General features: G+C 45.8%; 1 protein-coding gene across 1 annotated transcript; it reads left to right on the top strand.

Moving 5' to 3' along the window:
• Nucleotides 1-86: 86 nt before the first annotated feature.
• Nucleotides 87-24,231, top strand: LOC144107675 (uncharacterized). The gene is made up of 6 exons (XM_077640790.1): nucleotides 87-199; nucleotides 4,965-5,093; nucleotides 11,324-11,423; nucleotides 13,620-13,720; nucleotides 19,119-19,274; nucleotides 23,858-24,231. Exons 3-6 carry the CDS (start codon nucleotides 11,351-11,353, stop codon nucleotides 24,098-24,100), a joined length of 573 nt encoding a protein of 190 aa, XP_077496916.1. The 5' UTR covers nucleotides 87-199; nucleotides 4,965-5,093; nucleotides 11,324-11,350; the 3' UTR covers nucleotides 24,101-24,231.
• The last annotated feature ends 1,707 nt before the right edge of the window (nucleotides 24,232-25,938 follow it).

Raw genomic sequence — 25,938 nt, 5'->3', positions numbered from 1 at the left:
ATTTGCCGAGTCGGTCTTGAAACGAAAGTTGGGCATTCTCAAGCTCGCTTTCTCTGTATCTCGCATTCTACCCTGCGCAGACGTCGTTCAAGACTTGGCCTTTATTGAGATTCCACAGGCGCTGCTGTCGACCGGGACGACCGGCGCCGTTCTGGGGGTGTTCTTTCTATTTCTGGCCTTCACTGGGCTCGGACCATTGGTATGTGGCGCCCCTATGAAGGCATGTGCCTCCAAGACGCATACTCAACTTGTTTCAATGACACAGAGATAACGTTTGCTTATTTCCAAATGTTGTAATGGGAGTGGCGCGAAACACACGCCGAAATTTTTCATGGCTTTAGAGCGTGCAGATGTAGACAAGGCGCACCCATGGTATTGATGAGCACGGGAGAGATCTCATGCTATATTACTCAGCTTGTATATATTGGTTGAGCAAAGAGCTGTGTGATGTTAGACTTAAGCGAACAGTTAAACAGTACGTGTCCGGAGAGTAAAGCTCTGGTCGTTAAATACTACACAGATACAAAAATCGGGGCATTTACAATGATAAAACTAGTGGCGCTGAGACTGGGCGGAATGCTACTGCCTCATGGAAACGCCAGAAGTGAAGCCTCAAAGGAGTAGTCGTCCGGCGAATAGCAGCAGTGTTCTTGAGGGCGCAGGTACGTTTTATCTATTGACATATAGCCTAGAACATTCTTGGATATACTGTTTTCGCATACTAACTAAGCAGCTTTGACCGCTGCAAACGCTACAGGAAGCCTTCTGCCATTCAAACAAAGATAGCAGTGGTGCAGGTTCAAGCCATGTAGGCCGTGTTATGAGCCGGCGTGACCTAGAGACCGCATTGCCAGCTGTCGTCGCGCGCCCGTTACAAGGCAGACCGCTTATTGTTCTGAACGACGCCCCCTCCACATCGTTTGTTGTCCCACCTTGTGTAGAATAGGCATGCTCATAAGAAAATAGAGCGCTGCTAAACACTTTTACTTACATCCGCATTTCACCCCATCCCAGCTATCACCGAAATTCCGGGGAATATCCGGTGAATTTTTGTCCCTTTCTTACTTCATTCACTGTCAGTGTGTCCACTCGTGGTGTGGCATTTACCACGCCTTTCGTTCACTTTCCTCAAAATTGTGTTTTCTTAGTGAGCGCACCTCGCTTAAGTGCGCCAGCCCTCCATATCCCATTTGAGCGTGTTCTAGATGCACTCAACTACCTTTTGTCTGGTAAACGAACTGTGTATCAAATAAGCTGCAGTGTTCTGTGGAAACGATGGAAAGAAGAAATTGAGAACAGTGATATTTGCATCAATCTCCCATGCCGCGTGAATTTGTACCGCTGCTTGGCTAACTCGTTTCACGTGCTCCAAGATAATTTTTACCTCGCCGAGCTGAAAAATATATCAGGCAGTGGGCATTTTCTTCACAGAACATGGCGCAATGAAGGTCGCAGATACCACTTCGTATTTATTGGCTGAACCAACAATTACAGGAGTATGCCTACACTTCAAGGTTTGCATATGTTTCCTGTCATTCACATCCTGTGCAAGCGCTCAAAAGGGCACCCTCACCCTTTCTTCGAAACGCTTGCAGCATGTGCTTAAGTTTGCCATAGCGCCTGCTACAGAATAATGTGCGAGGTCAATTGCGAGAATCACTAAGTCCTCTTGTGTTCAGACAGAATGCTCAATCAGGTAACCATAAAAGCAATGCCTGACTCGAGCTTTACCGGACTGCTGGCCGCGAAGGTGAATAGCCCCGTGGGAAACGATCTCATGAATCAAACACCAACGTTACACCTATCTTTCGATGGGCGGGACAACTGTCAGGAAAAGTCATCTTTTGGTACCTAGTAAAACTACAACATAGAAAGTAATACAGACACTAGGGATGCATTGGTTGATTTCCACTGCCACTGGACACGCTAAAGTGAAGCAACAATCTTGAAAGGTCGCTAAAACCATGGCTCATTTTCTTCTTTTAGTTTTTATGCCTTTTTCTTCCCGGAGTCAATATCATGTTGGGATCTGCACAATCTGTTTGACTTCATATTATTAACGTCCTGAAATATCTCTCCAACATCAGCTAAACATTTTGCTTGCCAAGGCATGACATAGAGAAGTTCTTCATGAGACGTCTCGATAAAAATATTTTAAAACGTTAGCTCTTCTCAGATATTCCCTAATTTTCTCTCTGTCGGCGTCGGCGCCGTCCGCATGACACACTGTAAGGGAGACGATAAGCAACCAATGGCAGGCGCCCTTCTTCATCAAAGCTGATCGCCAGCACACGAGTCTCCTGCCTGAGCTGTTCGCGGCCGTTGGTGGTTGCTGCCCCATCTGCCTCGGCATCTCCGTGTGCTCGTCGACTGTTTTTGATAAAAAAAATCTCGTCTTCAAATAGAAGGTTTTCAGACCGTGAGCTCTGTAACAGCTCGTTCCTCAGCTATGCGCCACCGGCGTCGGTGCCATCCGCAGAAGAGACCTTGGCAGGTGACACTTCTGTGGTCGGCTGTGCCAGCCTGTGCATAAGAAACCCGCAGAGACTATGAGGATGGGGCATGGTGCACAAAGCTACGCATGTTGAAAAATGTTCACCTGAGCGTCTGAGAGGAGCCGCCTAGTTTAAACCAGAACACTAGAAGAACTCTTTGCTCTTTCCCATAGCTAACACAAACCATCGTGTTTCACAATTGAAACCATCCTGTGTAATTTTTGACGCATTGTGTCTTACAACGCGATAGCATTACGGACCTCCTTCAGCGGAAAACTCGATGTCGTAGTTGGCATTGATGGAGTTTCGAGAAATACGGATTGGTCCAGAGGGTCGCAATGTCACAACCGCACTACCTCGCGTGGGTAGTTCGAACAACACGCAACGATCACACATTACAACAGTGATGACTTCACTGCACAATGCCTCATCAGTTTATAGCGTCGTGACCTCACAGCTACATGCGCCCCTGAAAAAGTAAAAGCAACTGCGCTGAAAACAAAAACGATCCATCCGCGATTCGAACCGGTACACCGCTTGACCAGTGAGGGATGTTCGTTCGACTTGGTCAAAGGGAGGCCTTCTGTGTCTCATGGTAAATAAACAGGAATGATAATAAACATAAAACCAGTCACGATAAAAACGAAAATCTGAAATAAAGAACCACGTCCGTGCCTGCGAAACAACACAAAAAGAGTACCCTAGGCCGCTGAATTCGGCCCATTAACGCTATCGCGTCGTTTCCTTAAGGCTGAGCTGCTCAGCTTCAGGCCCCCCAATTTCTTATCAGGAAGTGTAGAATTTTGACGTGAGAGTCTAGCTCCGCTAGTGCGCCTTCATATTAGAGATGCCATGGAAGAACTTTTTTATTCCTGCCCTGAAATAGAGAAAGCGCTCTAATTGGTTCGTTGTAATAAGTTCCCGGGCAAAATGCAACCACGTTTTAAGAAATTTATGCGAGGTGTTCTTGGTGCGTGAAGCAAATCCTCTGCTATTTACAGTCGTGTGGGCTAGTGTGCAGTAACTGTTTTATTTTGGCAATGTTAGTTGAATAGTAGAGAGTAATTAGAAAACATTTTTAAAATATTCGCTTCCAAAAAACTTCATTTCTGAAGTTGCGGATCGTCTTGAAAAACCGCAGACTAAAATGTGTACGTCATGGGACAATTTATGCATATTTTTAACTGTCCTTTAAGCTCCTGGCGCTTATCTTCCGGCCACTGAGAGCTCAAAGCATTGTAGGGTACAGTACTCCGCAGACGAGGAGATATTGTTCTTGCAGAGCACGTCATGGGGCGCTAAATTAAAACCGCTCACATGCGATGATTCTGGTATTCCGCGATTTTTTTTTTCAGCCCAGCAATAAGACCAATGATACCTTGCTTCAAATATTTCACTCTATGGTTTTTCATAACCATCAATAACTTTCAAATGCTCAGTAATCCCGAAACATAAATTTGTAGTCTCAGCTAACTGGTATTTTATAATAGAGTAACTCTACACAGGGAAGAAAATGTTGCAGAGTAGGCGACACAACTGTCCACAGCATTCAGTGCGTTTCACTAACCTACAGCACTCTGTTTTCTTAAAAACATTGGCGTGCAATGAGCTCTTGATTACTCGGTATGTAATAAATATATGTAATTTAAAAAGATTGTCAGGACACGAAAGACGCAGTAGTCCCTCACTCTCGCAAGGCAAGGAGTAAATGAGGGAGTAAACTAAAGAGCAGAGAAACAGGCTTCGTACAGAAGAGGTCCGGAACAATTTCGACCTCCTTTTATTGTTCAACGAGCAGGGATACCACTCTGTGCTCTCTGTTTGAATGCGTGTCCTTCATGGGCTCTTCCCACAAATACCACCCTGTCCAAGCTGCCGCAATCTCTGATGTTGCCGCAGAAGAGCATTTTTCATATTCTGTCACTTTTCGCTGAAATTATCGACATATATCTATAAGTACAGAGTTCTAAGAAAGCAACCTTAACGCGTTGGTTTACTGTCAGCTTTGATTTTGCTTTGGAGAGCTTAATTGTAGCTCGGATACACTTTTACTGACATGACCACCACAATGACCGGAATTAAACAACAAACTAAGAGCAGCTTCTTACAGTGTCCAGCTCCCCCATGGTTTAAGATTTATCACCGCACTTAGTGGTCAGAATTGGTGAGGTCAAGATTACTTGACACCGTTCTGTAACTTGGAACTTTCTAAGTCCCGTATGTTCCTATTCGCTACTAAAATCAGCAGCTTACCGTGTTTAATGGCACGCTTCACCAAATCTTTGCTCTAGTTCTTTCCTATTAATGAGTACAGATTGTCTCAGCACAGTGGAATGCAGAGCTAAAAGCCCCGTCCACAGCAGCAATATTCGAAGAATCATGATGTATTGCGTGTGGCGTTCTCCGAAGCGTTTGCCAGGTGTTTTGGCGTTGAACAACGAAACGTGCCTCTCCACGTGCTTTGTGCAGCTGCTCACGACTGAGCTGGTGGTGGAAGTGGTCGAAGAGGAGTTCCCACACTCTCACGTCAATAAGCGCACGGTCCGCGGGGTCACGTCGGCCGTCTGCCTGCTCGCGAGCTGCGTCTACGCCACCCCCGTGAGTCGCACGGCCAGTTTGGACGCTTGTCCAGGGGGCACATCGGAAATACAAATATTGGTTCAGTCTTTTTGTACTTTTTAGTCTTTTTACACATGCACCCTAGCAGGAAGCATGCTTTCTCTATTACCCTTCATATCCTTCCATGGCGCCTTTTCGCTTTCGATTTCATGAAGACTGGTGCATGCTATTGCGTCATTTCCAGAAGTCACGCGGTTACGGTCCACTATGCTTTCTTAGAAAGCAATGATTCACTATGTTGCACTATTCACCTCTGGGGTTCATCACGGGAAAAAAATTTTTAATCCATCAATGAGACTTTTAAGGGCTGCAATAATGTCACTCTCAGTTCCACAACCCGAAGTTCCGCAGGGAGATATGCCAATCCACTATATAAAAAATCGGTTGGAAGTTAACTATTACACATTCGCCTACTCTGCCCAAAAATTCATTATTCATATTTAAATACGAGCTCTCTTCCAAGAAACAAGCTAATCTGGAGCTTTGAGATTATAATGACCACCATGAAGGAAACTTTAGGCAGGAACGTTTAAAAACCTTGTGTTGGGCACATGTATTATGTTCAAAGTATATGGGATTTAAAAATGTGCACAATACAGTCAATGTCAGTGGAAATATTTAGCCGCACACAGGGATAAAAAATAGAAGCGGCGAGTTTTAAGGAAGTTAAGAAATCAATGCTCTATTCTGTCCTCTTACCAGAACCTGCCGTAACAGACGGTTCGCTTCCCGTCTACCGTGCTACGATCACGTGACCTGCTTGCGGTAAAATCAACGCTTTTTCTTAGACGCAGAACAATCACAGATGCCGGCAATTAAATACCAATTTGTCACGGTTATTGCACTTCAATTTTTCTGCTATTTAGGGGTAAACGTAAAAAAATTGCAATCTTCGCTAGAGTGGCAGCTCTCGGCGTCATCGTGGTTTTTCCTGTAGGAATAGAAAATGCAGTGCCGTTACAATGCAAACTCATATCACTGCACTCGCTTTCGAAGCCAGCGAATGTTGGCGACTAGGTACAGGAACCAAGGCGGTACGCCGGATAAGCAGATTACGAGATAAGTTAGACGGAGCAATTAGTGTGTGTCATCCTTGTGCTTGCATCACTTCCGCGGTGCTGCTTTCCTTCTTTATACAATGCATAACAACTTGTCACCAGCATCATCATCAGCCTGACTACACCCACTTCAGTGCAAAACCCCTCCCATGTCTCTCCAATTAACCGTGCCCTTTGCCAGCTGCACCCACCCTATGCCCGCAAACTTAATCTCATCCGCACACGTAACCTGCTGCCGCCCCCTGCTACACTTGCCTTCTCTTGGAATACACTCCGTAAACCTTAATAACCAGCGGTTGTCCTGTCTGTCTTCGCATCACATGCCCTGCCCAAGCCCATTTCTTCCTCTTGATTTCGGCTTGGATGTCATTAACCCGCATTTCTTCCTTTACCCACTCTGCCCGCTTCTGGTCTATTAACGTAACACCTAATATTTTGTAGCGACAGCTAAATTACGGTAGCATTTCGAGCCTCCAGCGTGGCGGCGCCGTAGCGGTGGCGGCGCCGCCACCCTGTGGCGGCACTAAGTACCCTGTGGCGACGCTGCCAACCTGTGGCTGCGCCGCCACGCTGTCACGTGGTTGGTCACGCGGTGCGGAGGAGCTGCCGGCGGTGCGGCGTTGTGGCTGATCACGTAGGTCGTCCCCTGGTTGGTCACGTGACAAAGTCCCACCCGGCCAGCTGTAGCTATCGCGTCCCTCCAGGTTTAAAGAATGCTAAACCACCGCCATTTTTTCTTTCCATGGCTCGCTGCGTTGCCCTTAACTTATGCTGACCTCTTTTCGTTAGCCACCACGTTTCTTCCCCGCAGGTGAGTACCTGCAAGATACAGTTGTTGTAAACTTTTCTCTTGAGGGATACTTGTGAACTGTTATTCGTGATCTGAGAGAACCTGGCATATGCGCTTCACCCTATTGTTATCCTTCTAGTCAATTCCCTCTCATGATCTGGATCAGCTCTCGCTAGCAGTCACCAGTGTAGCAACTGCCAACTCTAGGACAAGTCTCAACACAAAACCTGTGCAACGAGGTAGGAAGAGAAATACACTAATTCGCTGAGTTCAACTTTTCTTTCTCTTCCGAAGAGAGGCGGTAGAGTGCGGTTGGAAGTGCAGGAACAAAAGGAAACCAAAAGTGCCGATATTTGGTGTAAGAAGGCATTAGGCGATGCACAAAAAACAAACCCTGAGATGGATAACGGCAAGCGTACACGACGACCACATGGACAGGTGATAACAGGCGCAGTAGAGATTACGGGAGTCCAAAAGGAGCTAGAGCTTGGAACATTATATAATTAGTAGCAATAAATACCAGGCTGAGAATATTGAGGCAATAAAGAATGCAAAAATTAAAAATATAAATTAGCTACACCTACTGTTGCAGTCATGGTCCAGTAAGGTACCGCAATTTGCTTTCTGCCCGGTAATCGACAGTGGGCTTGATCAGTCATCTCTTAATCTGAAAATATTTTAGGGTTCGTTATAATTGCACGTGATCTTCTGCGTTTTCTTTGCAAGGAAAGCGCATTATTTATTTATCTTATTTATAAGCAAGGATAGTGGAAGGATAGCGCATGGGTTTGCACGAACCCGTGCGGGACATTTAAGAGAGCGCACCCTAAGATGTTCCTTCACAGTTCGGTGTGCATAATTCCTCTGCTCCGTGAGGCCTTTGCTAAGACACTACCAGTCAGGCCAACATATTTCTCACCACTGCTTAGGGTGGTTTCGCAGACGGCTCCTACTCTGCATGCGGAGGACGAGAACGCATGCATAATTGCGCGCTCTGGCTGACAGCTAGCCGGGGCATTAGCGATATTACACAGCTTTGACAGCTTGCGAAGGGTTGAAAAAGACGGCTGGACTTCAGCTCGTTGCATGGTCTTTTCCTCCGATGTGATAAACAGTCCATACGGGAAAGCACAACGAATCATTAGAGAGTTTTATTTGCACGTACGTAGAGGCTTCACGTACGTAGAGCCCTTACAGGTGGCCAGTGCGCACGCGCAGAACGCAGAGGGTATACGCGAGTCTCACGTACGTACCTGAGATTCGGATTTTTACTTTGCGGTCTTTGCGTTGCTTGCGTACGTAGCGTTGACAAATATGGCGGCGCCTTGCCCGCCGCTTCACAGCGATAACAGCTTTGTCGCTAATCCCTCGACGCGACATCGTGTTGTAGTCGCCATCGATTTGCCCATTCTTGCCCTTGCATAAAGTTTCAAGCGACAAATAGCTTTTGTTTTTCAGGTATAAGGGCGATTTCACAGCTGTTAAGTCTTACGAAGCAGCGCTCCGACGGAGTTCGACTGGCTTGGCTTTGACTCGACTTGTCTTAGAGTGGCTACAGCAGTGTCTTCATCGGTCAGTAGATGGCGCTAGGAAGAACGCGCGGCGACTGTCGTGTACGTAAAACTAAAAGGGTTTGAAGCGGCATGCGTGTATGTTACGTAGACTTCTCACGTTTGCGTACGGGAACTGTGTACGTACGTGAGACTAAAACTCTCTATTTTGTAGCGATAGCTACGTTACGGTAGCATTTAGAGCCTTCAGCATGACTGCGCTGCCATCCTGTGGCTGCGCCGCCACCCCGTGGCTGTGCCGCCACGCTGTCACGTTGTTGGTCACGTGTTTCGGCGCAGCTGCCGGCGGCGCTACGCCGTGGCTGATCACGTGGTTCGTCACGTGACCAAGTTACGCTCGACCAGATATAGATATTGTGTCCCTCCTGGTTTAACCGGAGCTATACCACCGTCATTTTTTTTTAGCACCTATCAGGGCCGCACCTCCATCGAATCTCTCTTACTACACTAGCACTGAGGTTTCAACTCAGCTGTAAAGTCATTGTCTGTCGGAGTGTGTGGTCCCTCCGTGTGTCCACCGGGTTGTGGGCAACCTATTGTGGCCCACCTGCCACCTATGTAGCAGGTAGGCTAACTAGGTCTTGTGGCCTTGTGACGTGATGACAGCCTACCCGCCGGATTGTAAGCAAACTGCCTACCGTGCCAGGTGATAGTTCAGTTAATGATTGGTCACAAGAGGCTGCTAAGGGAGAGGAACATGAGTCGCACAAGCCCCACCGGTGGCAGCGCTTGTCATCGCAGTTTAGTGGCGTGTCGCTTAACCGCTGCACCATTGCGCCGGAAGTGGTGTGAGGACTTCCAGGTATCTATGAAAGTAGAGAAACTTGAAAACCGAAGATATAAACAAAAACCGAAATTCCAGCGCACCTAACTTCCATTTGGCTTAAATACGCTCATCGACCGTCATTTTTTATGATGATGAGAATGAATTATTATGGCTCAATGGCATCTGCGGCAAAAGAGCGCCATGGCACAAGGCATTTTTCGTTTGCTAAATGCGGCGTCAAAGACCCATTTCCCAAGCATGCCTTCCTGAATAAGCTGAGCACCAGGCCAGAAGAAGCTTGTGCCCATTGTATCACCGGTGGGTACCCGGTGGCACTAGGGATCGAACCCCGCACCTCCCACATGCGAGGGGGATGTCAAGACGCTAGACCACCACTGCAGTGTAATGTTTTTTTTTTACCTTCTTCAGACGACTTCCTGCCACTGAAATGAGTAGGTGCTCGGGTAGTCAGATTAATCGACCCGGGAAGCTGCTCCTTTAATAAGCGCTCATTGAGTGCGCGTATGACTTTCTCAATACATTTCCGAAAGAGAGGTCCACAGTGCCTCTCCTTATGAAATTTCAGTGAGCGTATTTGTCGGACAGAAGAGGCTTGCTCCCTCTCGGCTCAAACTACTAGCACAAGTGTCCACCGCCTGCACCTAATCTTAGATCAAGGAATCGCGAGGATCGGCGCTCTGCTAACTCTTGGGTGAAATCTACGGGTGAAAGACAGTGCACGAATGCCGTGACGAGTTCTGGTACTGGAGATTTAAAAGAACGCGCGCCACAGTCCAGACGATTGAGGTAGCCGTGTACGAATCTGAGCACCTTTATGAGAGCGGGCCTGACTGAAAGGCCAGCGAGATGTCGATGTTGATGTCGTATGCTGCAGATGTAATACAAATTGCGAGATAGACGATGCCATTCACAACCTCTTTTCTGTGTACGAATGCGGTCTACCTGCGAGACATAAATGAATTTGAGGTAACAGCCAACAATTCAATTAATACACCGTCGAAGTGTCACAAGAATTTGAAACGCTAAAGAATAAGATATCAGTAATGACATCTGTTACACTCGTTACAAAATTTTCATGGCGGAGGATGAAGAATATCTTTAATGCCGACCTAAAATGGCCTAAGTCTACCAAAGAACTTTGCATTAAACACTATGTTTTACGTCACTCATTCACGCATCTACGCTAGGTTCGAGGCACCCACCATTAAGTAGACGACAGGCCAAAAAAGCGCTGGAAAAGAACTGCGGATTGGATCTTGCAGTGACTCGTTCGAAGCTGTAGGGGCTGCACTGGCAGAAATATTCGAGGCCACTACTTACAGGGCTGGGGGCCAATACTCCAGTACAACTTTTTCACTACGGTAGTTGTGTGCATGTTCAGAAAAGACTAGTATGAAAGCATTGCCTCCCCTTTCCATTGTAAAAATAAAACTATCAGATTTACTTCGCATATTCCGAGGAAAAAAGCGCCGATCGTTCTCTTCGGCCTGTTCACACTTAAATAAAGTTAGTTATGCATCTAGATGCAGCAATGTTTGCTTGCCTGGTTTCCTAGTCACATTTGTTCGTTGTCACGGAGAGTGAATGTCAACATTTTGTCCGTTGCTTCAATGGGCCACTTTGTTATTTACCGCGACCACCATTTTCTTGTTCGCAATTAATTGCGCACGTAATTACAGAATTGCACATTTGTTACGGCTATTCTCCATTGTCTGAGCTCGTCGCCAAGAAACGTTAGTTCAAAAAGAACCTAGACGAAGGACACTGGGCATTATGCCACCCATGAGTTCTGTTACTTCACTTCTGTGCACAGGTGTGTTCAGTAAGGACTTCTTTTTACCTCTGAATTTATATTTGCTGGCTGGCGTTCTCCCCACACGGCAATGAGTAAGCAGCTGATTCCTTGCCAGTTCTTGGCGCTATCTCTGAGCTTTCATTTTTCAGCATTCCAATGTGTGCAAGGTGCTCCTGTTTGAAATAATAACGATCTTTTTTAACTTCAGGCTGGTCCCTACATAGAGGTCCTGGTCATGGAGTACCTGTATCACGTCGTGGGCTTCGCCAACATCATTGGAGAGCTGCTGGTCGTGTTTCAGCTTTACGGTGAGGTGGAATTAATCCATTACATCACACGCTCAACGGGAAAGAAGCATTGGCTCCTCTATGTTGTGCCATGAGTTGTGCATGTAGGGCAGTATTTTTTGCGCATAAATTTATTACCACCCATAACGAATGTAGGTGGGCGGTAACGTTTTTATTTATCTTTTAAAGCCCGAACTAACAAATGTCAGAGGGAACCCTCACTATGCGCTTCTTTCTAGGAGAGTTGAAATAGTAGTTTAAAGGCATCTAAAGTAATAGAAAACAAAAAATACCGAGCACATAAAGCCTATAGGTGACGTGAAACAACTATTGGCAGCACTCTTACAAAGCAAACAAGCTACTGCAGTGCTTGAGGAAATAAGATTCGTCACCGCTATCAGGCCAAATCTTCAGAGTCTGCTTTGCCTTTTGACGGGGCCGCTGAGTCATACCGCACGTATGTTCAGTCCTGACAGGGACAAAGTGAGTTTTGAGTGATAGGCATTTCTTTTTAGCAGCGGTGGCCAAGTGGTTGAGCATACGCCTCGCATGCGGGAGGTGCGGGGTTCGATCCCCAGTGCCGCCGGGTACCCACCGGTGATACAATGGGTACAAGCTTTCCCCTGGTCTGGTGCTCGGCTTATTTAGGGTGAAATGCTTGGGAAATGGGTCTTCGACCCCACCTTGAGAATTTGAAAAATACCTTGTGTCATGGCACTCTTTGGCCATAGATGCCCTTGCGCCATAAAAATCCATCATCATCATCATTTTTAGTGTTTTTGTCTCCTGAGGGCTGCGAAAGAAACTTATCAGAATGAAACAAGAGGGATGGTCACATAAACGAAAAAAATAATAGGAGTGACCGTTGATCCAGTCCCTGCATCCGAGCATCACAGACCAAGCAACTGCACAGGTTCTGCGTCACCCCGACAGCAACCAAGTCCACCATTTCTTCTCTCCCTAAGACCCTATGCCACAAACGGCTACCTTTCGTTTCTTTTGCTAATCACTGCATTACATTTGTATGCATTGCGCCCCCTCGTTTCCCTTGATATCCAGCTGTCATTTAAAAGTAATTGGCCTAAAAACCTTGCGTTCTTTCGCAACTCTCAACGCAGAGCTATTTGTAATCGGCCGAGTGCCTCTTGAATGCCAAAAGGCTGACGCAATGGCCTGTTTCGGGCAAAGCTACGCATTTATGAAGCGAATCTTAGCGGACTGTACTGCCGAAGAGGTGTGCAAGGAACACGAGCCAGCAAGATATTATAGCAGGCGACTCAATACAGTTTTAATCAGGCGGAGGCCCGACATCATATGGACATGAAAATGCGTCTTCAAAGCGGAAACGAGGTTATATATAAAAAAATGGCGAAAAAAAAACAGCGAATTTTGCTTCTGAGTTTGTTGTTCAGACGTTAAGAACATCCTATAGTAGAAAGAGCTGAGCTGCTCTGCGCAGCGTTTAACGCTCGCACACGGGGCGCAGACGGCGCTTACACCCAGAATGACTCAGTTACTGGATGTTTTTTTTTCTTTTGCACATAAAAACTCCTCATGCTTGCTCAGGCAAGGAGCTTCTTGGGACAAAGACAGATCTACGGCGTTCAGTGCATGGCGTTGGGAAGGAGTAATGCGCTGTAAGCTGGACGGAAAATGCAGTGATTTTATGCTTACGCTACTCCATATTAACTTCTCTTTGTGACTGACTCAATCGACACCACGCCTACCTTTGCTTCTGGTGTCTGCATGCAGCCAAGCAGCAATGAAATTGTGTCGTCTAGCCTATTACAAAAATCAAAACCGAGCTAGAAGAAATTCGGCTGGAATAAGTTACTATAACATGCATGCCCAGCTGCCTTTTATTGTGCGACAATAAACACGCAGGAAATTGAATTCACGATGCCGCCTCCGTTCTTGAGACTAAACAGTACACACAAGAGCTGGCAATAAGAAAGGAACAGCGAGCACATCTCGCTGTGCTCCGGTCATGCGCCTGCAGGCCTGTTAGTCTCTGAAAGTTTGTAAGCCCAATTTTTGAAAGCCCTTTGTTTCGAAGTGGTACTGTTAATGCAATTTGATCCACAGCCCTTCATCTTGCTTCTGACTTGACTGCTGTGCCTGTCTTGAGAATCTTTTCAGCCTGCTACCTTGCCGCATATTCTAGTAACTCTGTACTGAATATTAACTGAAATTTAACCTCTAACTTCTCCATGCCAGGTCTGGAGCGCGTGGTGATTGACTGCGGCCTCATGCTGGAAAAGACGCCCGGCCGGATACTGCAGGTGCTGTGGTCGTCCGTCACCCCGATGCTGCTGACGGTAAGAAATAGGATTTCCCTCAATAAATATCCATATATAATATACAAGTTGTTTCACGTAACTTGAACCAAGGATTTTTAAAAAGTGGTGTACAGGAGCTAGGTGAAACTAACGACATATTGTGTCCCGTCGTGTGGCATTCCTCGGATTACTTTTTTAATTCCGCTTGAATCGCTGATGAAGTTTACAAATACAATATTATACAATTAATACAAATTTTCTAATATTCCCTTTAGGAGGTTCAGTAAGAATGGATCCAGTTTTTTTGTAGCATCGTACTGTCGGCCGCAAGTTTGCGGGACCTGCAATGCGTGGCGGAGCTAAGCAAAACTGCACTGCTGCGCCATCTGCGCCACAGAGCGCGGTGTAGAGGCTCACGACACGCCTGAGGCGGCAGTACTGTTAGTCAGCCTCGACACCATGCTCTGTGGCGGCAGATGGCGCAGCAGTTAGCTCCGCCACGCATCGCAGCTCCCGCAAACTTTTGCGGCCGACAGTACCACTTGCTTAGTTCTTTTTCTCGGCATTTCAAGAAAGCCCGCGATATATGCAAAAAGTCAACAGGTGACTGCGTTCACGCAACATCATATTCGAGCGCTTTCAACCGTGTTTTGAACGAACGAAACATGCTCGCTGACGATGCTTCAGTGAGCGGCCGCCACTCATTTCGAAGGGCTGAAAAATGATAAAAATAACGGAGGAAAAACGAAGGCTACCTTCACATACGCCAGTTTACTGCTTTCACTTCCTTTTTGGTTTTTATATGCAATGGTTGAGTAGAAACTCCGTCTGAATAGGTTGTCGATGGCGTGCCTGTCACTTATCGCAGATCACGGTACGCGCTTTCCATTTTCGCAAAGATTGTGCTGACGCACGTTCGAGACCATGCTGAGAGCCGCGTCGGTCAGTCACTCAGTGGCGTTAGCGCGCAAGCTTCGTTCATTCAGGGCCCGCTGCGCTACAACACTGCACTGGATGAGCGACACTCGTCCAGTCGACACTGGAAGACACTGGGAAAGCGGAATCATTAGGTTTTTTTTTTCATATTTCGCGGGCTTTCTTCAAATGCTGGAAAAAAGAACCACGAAAAACATAAGTTGCAAAAAAAAAATTCGATGAATTACTTCGTAATCCCATCTGCAATTTGAGGAATCGCATGCGACGCTAAAGTGAATATAAAAAATTTTCGTTATAATCTACGCTAAATACTTATTTAGGCAAAAATTAACATTCACTCCGAGGAGCACCACAAAGCGGGAAACTACGTGTCGTTGTTTTCACCCAGCTCCGGTGCGCAACTTTTCTTAATCCTTGCTTCAGCTTGTGTGAAACACCCTGTATTTTGAGCTGTACTTTTCGGCTTCTGTTCATTTCCTAATTTCACTGCAAATTCGTGTGACAACTATGCTCTTAAAGAAAAACTTCCAGCATTTGGGGTTTCGCGGTTGGTTGTTTGGGCGGTAAATATAATTGACTTAATTAAGCCCCTTTATATGCAGTTCTTCCACACCGTTAAACATTCGCATTGGCTATCTGCGGAACTTGTGATTGGAGTGGGGAAATAAGAAAGGATGCACGAGGCCGCATTTACTATACCCGCTTCCAACCTTTGACATGACACTACACGATAATTTGGAGCACCGTACTGACACAGCAATTTGTCCTGCAACGCAGCAATGGCTGAAATTTTTCGACTGTGTTTATTGCTTTTGCTTTCATGTCACGCGAACGGACCCACCTTATATCAGTCACAGTATTAGTGTAATTGTGCTATTCTTTATTCATCGCCTTTACAGCTAATCAACGTAGCTATTTTCGGGATAACAGTGGTCCCAACCTGCGGAACTATTGTTTGTGTCCCGAAGCATAACGATCGGTATCCTACCACATACGTTCATGTGGATACATGTGGCTAATCTGCTTTTGAGTGAACTGTGTTTTGTACTGACAGCTACACTACGCTAGCACCTCCAGCCTTCTTCGTGGCACCCCTTGAGCTCCGTGGCGGCGCCGTGGTTGGTCACGTGGTGCGGAGCAGCTGCCGGCGGCGCGGCGCGCCGGAGAAACCGAGCGGGGGGGGGGGGGGGGGGGGTAGTGAATGCTTTTCCTGGGACGAAGATGAAGAAGGAACGCCCAGCGAAACGGAGCGGCGAAAAACTGACTTTGTAATTCGACTGAGCGAGTCCCGTTCGGCCAGATGTTTAGCTCTCTCGTCACTCCAGGTTTAACTAGAGCTAAACCACAGGCATATTTCAAAACAATCCGGTTAAGGGCCTTCAAGGTGAATCAGTGGTTATGGCGCGCGGCTGGTGACCCGAAAGACGCGATTTCGATCCCGACTGATAATGCTAGCAGCCCGCGCACTGTGCGATGTCACTGCACGTTAACCGGATGCTCAAAGTTATTCGGCGGCGTCCATCATGGCCAGAGTCACCTTGGGACGTTGAACCAATTAAGAAAATTTCATAGTGTTTAAAGATTGTACGGTGTTTACGGAACTGAAGAAGTTGGCGCGTAGAAACGAGCTCAAGGGAGTCAAACAAAGACGAGCGAAACAGAGCGTCGAAGTTTTGCAGTTATTCTATAGGTGCACAGATTGTCACACGGACTTAAGAATGTAGCAGGGCGTTACAGCATTCTGATTGTGGTTTGAACCCCTCGGAAATTGGGTGCAATCTGTTCACAGGTGAACAGCCGGATGGAAAGAGGCGAAAGAACGGTACGACAAACAAAAAATGAATGCAGCATGAAACACAAAGCCCCGTTCGTTACCTGTAAAAAAAAGAGAAAAACTCAGTATGCATATCAACCAAATAGTCCAACTTCCTGCCTTCCTAATTGTTTACGGAAACTTTACAGCACGACAGATACTGCGCCATTTCCTTTCTCCAAAAACCAATTATTATTATTATTATTATTATTATTATTATTATTATTTTAAAGCAAGAAATTAAGTAGCTAATAAGCGCTGCCTTCCTAACAACGATTGGCAAGGCGAAACTGCGCCAATGCACGAACACTGAATTCACCTGTGAAAGTTCCACTTGCCGTTCTCAAGGAAAAAAAAACACATTTTCACAGCCGCAACCGCGTTGTGTTTCAGCACGCGCTTACGCGACCACCGTCGCATTAGTTGTTTAATGTTGCTGTCATCTACATTCAGAAAGCGAACATGTGTACGAATTCCATATTTTTCCCAACATATTTTTATGTACCATGCACAACCTCTGCAATACCAAGTAATCTGGAACCAACGCTTTTCATTATAATCATCAGCCTGAACAAGCTCAGTGCAGTGCAAAGGCCTCTCGTATATCTCTCCAATCAACTCCTGCCGTTGCCAGCTGTCGGCTACCCTTTCTCAGCAAACTTATTAATCCCATCTGAAGACCTAACTTTCTGCCACCCCCTGTTGCGTTTGCCTTCTCATAGAATCCACTCCGTTACTCTTACTGACCATCGGTTATCGTGTCATCGCATTATATTCGCTGCCCAAGCCCATTTCTTCCACTTGGTTTCGACTAGGATGTCATTAACCCGCGTTTGTTCTTTGACCCAGTGTGCCCTCTTCCAGTGTCTTAACGTTACACCTATTACGATACTCTTTTTTTTTGGGGGGGGGGGGGGGAGGGGGGCTGATAAAACATTCGGTGCTAAAAAATATAATGCGCATACCTGGCCACTTATATCCCTGCTCTTTGCGACAGGTGTGATGTATCTGAAACGTTATGAATGCCTTCCTCTCCTTTGAGAGTAACAGCCAGTTTTTTTAATACTGTTTTGTCTAGGGATGCGATTCTTTGGCGACCAAGCTTTATATTCAGTCAGGTCTATAAGTGGCATTACCTGCGCAAAAGATGTGTAGTACAGCGCTGGACGTGTGCAACAGAAGCCCATCAAAGTTGTGGGAGCTTGCATGCTGGGCCAAGACCTGTATTCCGCACTTCCGCGCTGGTAAATAAATATAAAGCCGGTTTTCCAGCGTTTTCAATTAATATATTCAATTTTGTTCATTTACTCTAACGGCTCTTGCCGGCCTCACAGAGAGGGGGGAAAGTTGCTTAACTGGAAAGAATGTGTCTTGAACGAGCATTTGCACATAGCAGAAAATGATACAGCACAATGGAGCACTCTGTGGTAGAAAACCACATTACTGAACGGATGTTTCATAGCAATATCCTATTAAAGTAACCATTAAAAACATGTGGGACACTTAACGCGCCTTAAGAGTGGAATGCGAGAGCATTAGAGATCTGAACTGATGCTGTTTTGGTGCGTTCTGCCTTCTCTTCATTCCTTCTTTTTCTTCGGTTTCTTGATTCTTCAGTGTGGAGGCTGTGACGAGGCGTCCACATCACGCGACCTGTCTCTTCAAATCAATAACCAACCTCCGATTCAAACGGGCAGATTGTTCACAACAAAATGGGCGGGTTTATTTATTTATTACAATACCTACAAACCACCCGCAGGACATTGGTATAGCGGGGTACAAACGTAAAGTGTTCTTTAAAAGCACTGTTGCACTTACAAATACAGTCAATGTCGCGAAGGAGCACTGAAGCAAGAAACACCGGATATGTACAGAGATATCGAAACATACATGTAAAAATTTAAACACAAGCATTTTAGGAGTCACATGAAACGTCGCATGCAAAAACATTCGACAAATGAAATATGGTGCAAATTTTTTAATTGCCAGTCGTTTACGGTTCGCAGGTGTGTTTTCAAAGCATTTGGAAAGTCGCTCCTCAAAGTCTGTTTAGAAGGATGTTCTATTCCCTTATTGTGCGTGCAAGGAAAGATGACCTAAACGAAGCAGTTCGACAAACAATTTCTTTTATTTTGCGACTATGGTCGGTTCTTTTTGAAATGTATGTTGGAGGTTTTGAGGTAACCGTCCCGGTCAATGCCTATATTTTCATTTAAAATATCGTTTACAAATGTTATCCTGAAGATGGCGCGATGGAATTGTAGGCAATCCCAGTCAAGCTGCCTTTTTAACCTGCTTACACTGTGGCCGTGATCGCGACAGCTCAAAACGAAACATGCTGCGCAATTCTGTATACCTTGAAGTTTCTTATTAAGACACTTTTTTGCTAGATCCCACAAACCTGGAGCGTGTTACAAGGCCGAACGCACATTTAAGACATGACGTAACAAGGTCAACTGACCTCTCAACTCGGTGGGCTAGTTGCCACCTGCCAGGGTGGGCAAATTGTGACCATCTAACAAGGTACGCGGACTCTTTCAACCGATCAGCGAATTTCGTGTCACAAAGCCATTTTTGCGGAATGTGGCCTCTAAGGTTACAGCATTAAAATGCAGTAGGCCAAGCACGTTAGCGTAGCGCCTGAGCAAGTTTTTGTGGCATCATGACGCCACGGCGGGTTCTGCGCAGATCTGTCTGCTGGTGGGCCTGCTATTCCGGCCGAGTCCCACGTTCCGCGACTACGAGTTTTCAATGCCGGCCAGGATCATCGCAGAAGCTGTGGCGTTCGTGGGATTGACATTGGTGCCCTCCTATGCGTACACCGTTCTCGCAGCCAACGCTTTCGTGAGTACATGGTGTATTTTGGGTGGTTCTTAACGCGTTGACTCAAACATCGCTCTTCTGTTTCGTAGAATGTGCACGTTGATATTTGGCTTCCTTAATCGGGCACCAAAGAAACAAGAACTCAACATGCAGTTGCCTTTAATTGCAGTTGACGCTTTCGCTCTACTCTAGTACATTAGCGTGCACCGGAGTGTTGACGTTTGCACTCTTTTTAAACACTTGCTTGTTCCCGTCTTCCATATGTTCATCCCCCCCCCCCCCCCCCCCCGTTTCAATTTTATTATTTTAGGTCGAAAGCCTTTAATGGCTCATGCTCGCGACCCTGTCCGTCCGTTATGCTCTTCAACTCGTTAAGAAAAAAAATCTTTGTGCACGATGGGATTCCAACCACCATGCTTCTGAACCGCAGTGTGGCATGCTAACGACTACGCTTTTTTCTGCTAACGCACTTGTAGTTCTCCTTGTCCAGGACGCCTTAGAGTGTTACCGGAAAGGCTTCGAATCGGACGGATGCCCCCCAAACGCCTTCCAGTATCTCTCGTTTTTGAGATTCTCAAACAATTGTGTACTTAATTAACAACTTGACCACACATCAGTGATACAAGCAGCAACACCGTGCTAAAGGCTTTCGCCTCACCGCACTTTAGGTCAGCAAGGTGCCCTCCTGAATTTTTATTTTCCGGTTTCCTCTGAATTCTGTACTCATTTTCTTTATTACCTGCTTTCTAATCTTTCATCTTTCTTCCGTCCCTTCTATCTAACGCAGTGCAGTTTCGGCCACTAGCAGGTTTTTTTTGTGATGTGTCTAGGAATGTCAATTTTCGATACCGTAGTTCGAATGCACATGCGTCGAAGTACAGAGTAAAAACGGGAAATATTTACATATCGGCCCTAGAGAACATTTCAGCCTTTCAGCAGGTTTGCATTGTCTGTCCCATTAGTGGACACGTATTAGTGGGTAACCACTTATACGATAGATGTCATCCCGGAGAAAAAATTAGAGATCTCTGCGGTTGCCCCCATTGGAGGAATGCGAAAGCGTTGACGCCTCCTCGACACTCGTCACCTTTCAAATTTGGCGCCATGGATGCTTTCCCGTCCATTTTATTCTTCATTTTTTCCAATTTCTGTAATCACTCACCTTAAATTAACCAGGTTTACCCTGATTGTACCCGATTTTCATTTAAATTATTCATTTTGGGCCTTCAAATTTGGCGCCATGGTTGCTTTCCATCCACTTTCTATATATCCGTCCAGCTTATTCAACCGTCCTTGACTCTATTATAATTAACTAATTATTCTATGCCAATCAAACTTCGTTAGATTAATTATCACACATCGAAAACATTTATTCTCATTTCATACGTCGATCATATTCACTTCTTTGCCGATTTTTGCGCTATTTTGCCGCCCACGTCTGTTTTATCGTCCACTCACAATATCGACGCCTGTGCTATTGCGTGGTTTTTTAATTATTGACTCTAATTAAATAACTAATCTTACTATTGAAATCAATTTTTTTGCACATCATCCTCACATTTTCCTCTATCGAGCACAACAATTCGTTTCATAATACCTATTCTGAGAACGTCGCAGTGGGCTCGGAAACGTTTTGGTGATACAACCCTGCCGACATAGCCTAGAAAGGCTTTCGCATTAAAATCGTCCGTTTTCGCGCTGTCAGTTCACCTAGCGCAAGCGCTCTGTCCCGCGGCACTTCCCGCTCATCGTCGGCTTCTATACGTATCAAAAATCCGTGCTTTCACACTGATTCGAATGTAGTAATCATTCTCCCTAGATCTTCTTTGGCTAAGGCTATTCTGGCTACACGACTTGGCAGTTAGAGAATTTCAGAAAATGCCTCACAGCTCCAAACCGGCATGCATGACTTGTCGAATGCTTTAGTATTACTAGAGTGAACGCAGCTGAATCACAGGTTGGAACACAAAGGCGATCAATGCCACGAATGGTTACGAACCGGTGTTTCATTTATTCAGGTGTTGTATGAACACAAACATCTCTTAGAAGTCTGAGATATTGTTTGTGACCATTCCCGTCTGGTTTCTTCAGTTTGAACTGCTGCATTTGTGCGACAGAAAGTTAGGAGCAATTTCTTTCAGTGCAATTTTATTGTGAGCTAGTGAAGAAAAACATTCTCGTCTGAAAGGCGACAGACGCAAGTGGCTCAGAACAGCCTACCAGCGCCACTACTATACTTCTCTTGTTGCTGAAATCAAAATCGTAGGAAAGCGTTGCCCAAAGCCGCTGAAAGCTTATTACTCCGGCAAGAGAGCGCGTTCATAGTTCTCTATAATTTCGGAAGTATATGTGATTAATACAAATGCACTGCATGAGTGACTCCCTGTTGCCAATTTCCAATTCGCAAAACGTTTTTGTCAATCTCCACTATCCCTATTATCGGCGGCCGGTTTCTAAATTTCCAATGCTTCCAGGGCTTTGCGGCTCACTTTTTGGTACACAATATTGGAATTCATACAGCGGATAGTATAATATACAAAAAGAATTTTGTTTAGTTTATAGCGGAAAAGGGCGTTTGACACACATTCCAATCAATACATTTGTGCTTATGATTGCGGCAGCGAGGGCGGGTTGCGCGCAGCCGGTTTATATCTCCTCCGCCCGGAGACCCTTGATTGCTTGCTCGGCCATGAAAACGAGATTCATATTTCAGGAAATCTGGACAGTGATTTCACTTTACTGCTCACTTGTTAAAATTCACCTCATTGTTATGTGGAGCGGAATTGCAAAAGGCAATGAAAATTTTTGATAGCCAGCTGGCTAGTTAATGCGTCCATGCAGTTTATGCATCCTACCGAGACAATAGAATCCCGCAGAAAACTTTAATTCAATTTAGGACCTTATCTCTCAATATCCTGGTCAGAATTCGATTAAAAGAGGCTGAATTACAGTTACTGTGTTGTGGTAAATCAGGCAGCCTACAGAAATATTTCCCCGGCATTTTCGTGGCCCCATTGAGCAGAATTTCTTTCCATAGCTGTGTTCAACTACTCGGCGCATGTCGTAGCCAGTGGCTGCGGAATGAAGGGACGCTGTGATAGGACGCGTTAACCGGCGAAACTTATAGCTTTTTGTACAAAATGATAATGACAAAAATGTTAATGCTAACTTTCTTGCGCCAAATATAAACAAAATGCACAAACTGCCGGGCACGCATAAGCTCCATAGGGCTTGAGCGGCAGAGCCCGACAGGCAGCGGAACTATGCATGTATATAAACAGGGCACGTTAATACATATTAAACATTACAAAACATTAATTTATTCCAGTTACAAAAAACAAAAAGGCACAGAAGAATTGAGTCTTTAATACCACTCTTATGCGGTCGAGCGTTAAAGGAAAGAATGCAGCACGGCAATAACATCCATGCAACTGCAAATGCAAAAGAAAATTTCTTCCAATAGATGCGTTGAAATGACACATCACCATTACTATCTCGGTGTAGTTCGCTATGCCGGTCGATTCTTATGTCCAGAAGCGGTTATAGCATTTTTGCATGCTCAGCAATCTTAACTACAAATAACCTTAGTACGACTGCGCTTTTCTAAGGTATTCACAGTTTTGTAGTTATGCGCTTCTTCTGTTGTCACTACAGAGCTGGCACTGTTTTAAGAGCTGCAAACTGGGTGGGCAGGACGACCAACGTAGGGGTAATAATTTTTTAACAGACCCAGTCTTATTTTTGAACGCACCTTGTTTCAGATCAGCAACGGCCAGGAAAAGAAAATTTTGTGTAAAAGATGGAAACTTCCAGAATGTCATTAGAAGACCTCTTATTAAAGTGGGATCCTTTAATTAAGCGTTCTGCATTTTTAGCAGCCCACGTCTTCACATGACTTTCATAACTTCGAGCAGAAATGCGATTTTCAGAATTTTGTGGAAATCTCTCGTCATCACGCGCCTAATAAAAGAAAAAATGGCTGGGGAGGAACGTGGCTTGAACCTAGTTATACTAGCGAATGCGCTGTTAGGCATGGTCTCCACTATCTCATATTAAATGTGAAGGTCAAGATCAAAGGTTATGGTTAGATACCCAATTGCCATAGACATAATGGTCACGTAGTCTTACTACCATAGCTTGGGCCATACCACCACACAGTTAAGTTCGGTTTGACCTTGTGAGGCATTGAAGGTCATTGTGTCATCCACATCGAAATCGGAAGCTAGCTGTACCCCGAGGTGTAGAGCTGTCGATCGCTTTAAAATATTGTCATTTGTCCAGATATTATTTCACGCGATATGCTTGGCACCACAATGTGAAGCGAAGAAATATTCCGTCGCCATTTTATAGATCGATGTTTTGCACAGCGCGCAACAGTGATTTCTTCAATTAAAAACATCCAGTCGAAACAAAAGCAGAATTGAAAGCAGTTGTAATTAATGTCTTCAGTTCGTTAATTTCTGTGTATGTTCTAATTCGTCATTTAATAATAATAATAATTGGTTTTTTGGGGAAAGGAAATGGCGCATTATCTGTCTCATATTCGTCGTTTCTGATTGGGTATTTCCGGGTTGCGGGATAAACGGATGATATCGGTCCCGCAGAAACTGGAGGTGGTGAAGGCACATGCAACGAGGTGGCGTCCGGCTGACCCACAGTTCGCGCGCGAGTACAAGAACCGGCTCGTGGCGCGGGGTTTGATCGTTCGCCAACATCACCACGAAGCGGTCAAGTCCACCGACGGAGTGACAGTCGGGCCCACGGGCACCTTCGTTGTGCACACCGACAGACCCACCGGCTCGGAACAGCGCACTGGGGAGCAACCCGCTGCTCCGGCCCCCAAATGAGAAGGAGAGGGCCATGAGCGTTGCTTTGAACGCAACCGCGCCATGCGCCACCAAGCTGGGTGTGTGGTGTACACCTGTGGTGCTATATGACTGCTTGAGGGCGTGCAAGCTAAGATTAAGCATTGATAGTACACGCCACACTTAAAGTGTTCACTCTTAGCGTCTACTTTTTTCTCCTATACCTCTTTGTCTCTTTTCCTTCTTAGACACATTTATTATGTTTTACTAATAAAATCTATTATTTCTCTAATGAATCATGAACCGACTGCATATCCATTGATATGTTTTAGAGCGCACGATAAAGTTCCCGACCGACACATTTGTTTAAAACTTCGTACATAACATATCATATGTTAGCCCGGCTGTTTAACAGCATGCAATTTATACAGGTAACGAGTGCTACACTTCTTAATGTCCAGTTTCCTAGAATGTATTGCCAGACACACTCGTCGCTGCAAAGTTGCATGTAATTTTTACAAACTACCTGCCTAATCTTTAAATCATCTCATAGAGTCCTCACTGGCTATTTTGTAATTTATCGAGCAATGACTTCCAGCTCCCATGTACCCTTTGCCGTATGACTTTAATGGAGTTACCAACTCCACTAGCTCCTGGAAGGGAAGGGAAGGAATAAAGGAGGGAGTGAAAGAAGAAAGGGAGGTAGAGGTGCCGCAGTAGTAGAAGTCTATGTCGTGGTATGTGACTTTCGGTAAATTGTGTATGCTAGCAAGCCGTTTCGGGGAGGAAAAGGCTGTTTTCTCCATTTGCCTCTCGCATGTTTCCCCATTTACCTGCAGCAGGAGCTCGATGCCTTTGGCCGCCAAAGCCAAGGTCGCGAGATCAAATCCTGGCAGATACAGCCACATTTCGTTGGTGGTGGTGGTTGTGGTAAAACTTTATTGGATGCACTGGGGCAGGTTTTAGAGAAGAGAGGAAGGTTTCTCCGCTCCCATGCCTGGGTGGTAGTCCTCAATCCTTGATACCTTTGGCGGTTGCCGCTGCGCGCGCTCTTTGTACCAGAGCCCTCTGAGACTCCAGGACCAAGCAGTTGGACAAGGTCTCCTGCCAGCCCTCTCTCGATGGCTGAATAGCGGATTTTTCTGACAGGCCCAACCGTATGATATGCGTCTGCCCACATCTCACAAAATTTACAGTACCCCGTAAAAGTTGGGTCTGTGCGTTTAAGAATCGCAGCGCTTTGAAACGACCCCATTTGCAGCCATCTGAGGTGTCGTTCCTCAGTTTTTCCCGGCCCTTGGCGGGCTGTGGGAAAGTCTCCCTACTGTGGTGCAGATATGCTGTAATGTCCGCATATGTAGTAAGCGGATTCGGTACAGCAGTCCTGACAGAGTCTGGGAAGTCAGTGGCACTCTGGGAGAGAGACGCTCGGGCGGCTGTGTGAGCAGCCGCGCTCCCTTCTGTTCCCTGGTGTCCGGGCACCCATACCAATTGTTTTGCTCGCTACATTGAGCTATGCTGCGCGTTTGCTAAAATTTAGCTGGCAAGCGGCACTATTCTTCCCATTATATAATTTTGGCAGGTGCGTTGAGAATAACAAATTATCGGAGTGAATGGCTGCCCGCTCTATCGCCGCTTCCTCGCCTAACGCAACTTTACTAGTTTTCACCGAGAGTCCATCCACCTGCTTTCCCTCGTGTCTGACCGCGACGGTGCAGATGCCCTCTTGAGTAGGTCGCGCAGCGTCTAAACAATACGTGCTATTTTCGCTGTCGTAATACTTCTATATAACCCTAGCTCCGGCTTCTCTCCCACCTTGATTGTTCTAGGGATGCATGTTTTTGGTATTTATTTAACTAATAGTTTATCTCTCCAGTCCT

This window comes from Amblyomma americanum, chromosome 10, assembly GCF_052857255.1.
Source record: "Amblyomma americanum isolate KBUSLIRL-KWMA chromosome 10, ASM5285725v1, whole genome shotgun sequence".
Taxonomy (NCBI): domain Eukaryota; kingdom Metazoa; phylum Arthropoda; class Arachnida; order Ixodida; family Ixodidae; genus Amblyomma; species Amblyomma americanum.
This window is presented reverse-complemented; position numbering and strand designations above follow the sequence as displayed.

Bases quoted from the DNA above. Each gene is read 5' to 3' on its own strand.
- LOC144107675 (XM_077640790.1), top strand. From the start codon at position 11,351: ATGGAGTACCTGTATCACGTCGTGGGCTTCGCCAACATCATTGGAGAG. The intron at 11,424-13,619 runs GTGAGGTGGAAT...TCTCCATGCCAG, and splicing joins GGTCGTGTTTCAGCTTTACG to GTCTGGAGCGCGTGGTGATT. The intron at 19,275-23,857 runs GTGAGTACATGG...TCGGTCCCGCAG, and splicing joins TTCTCGCAGCCAACGCTTTC to AAACTGGAGGTGGTGAAGGC.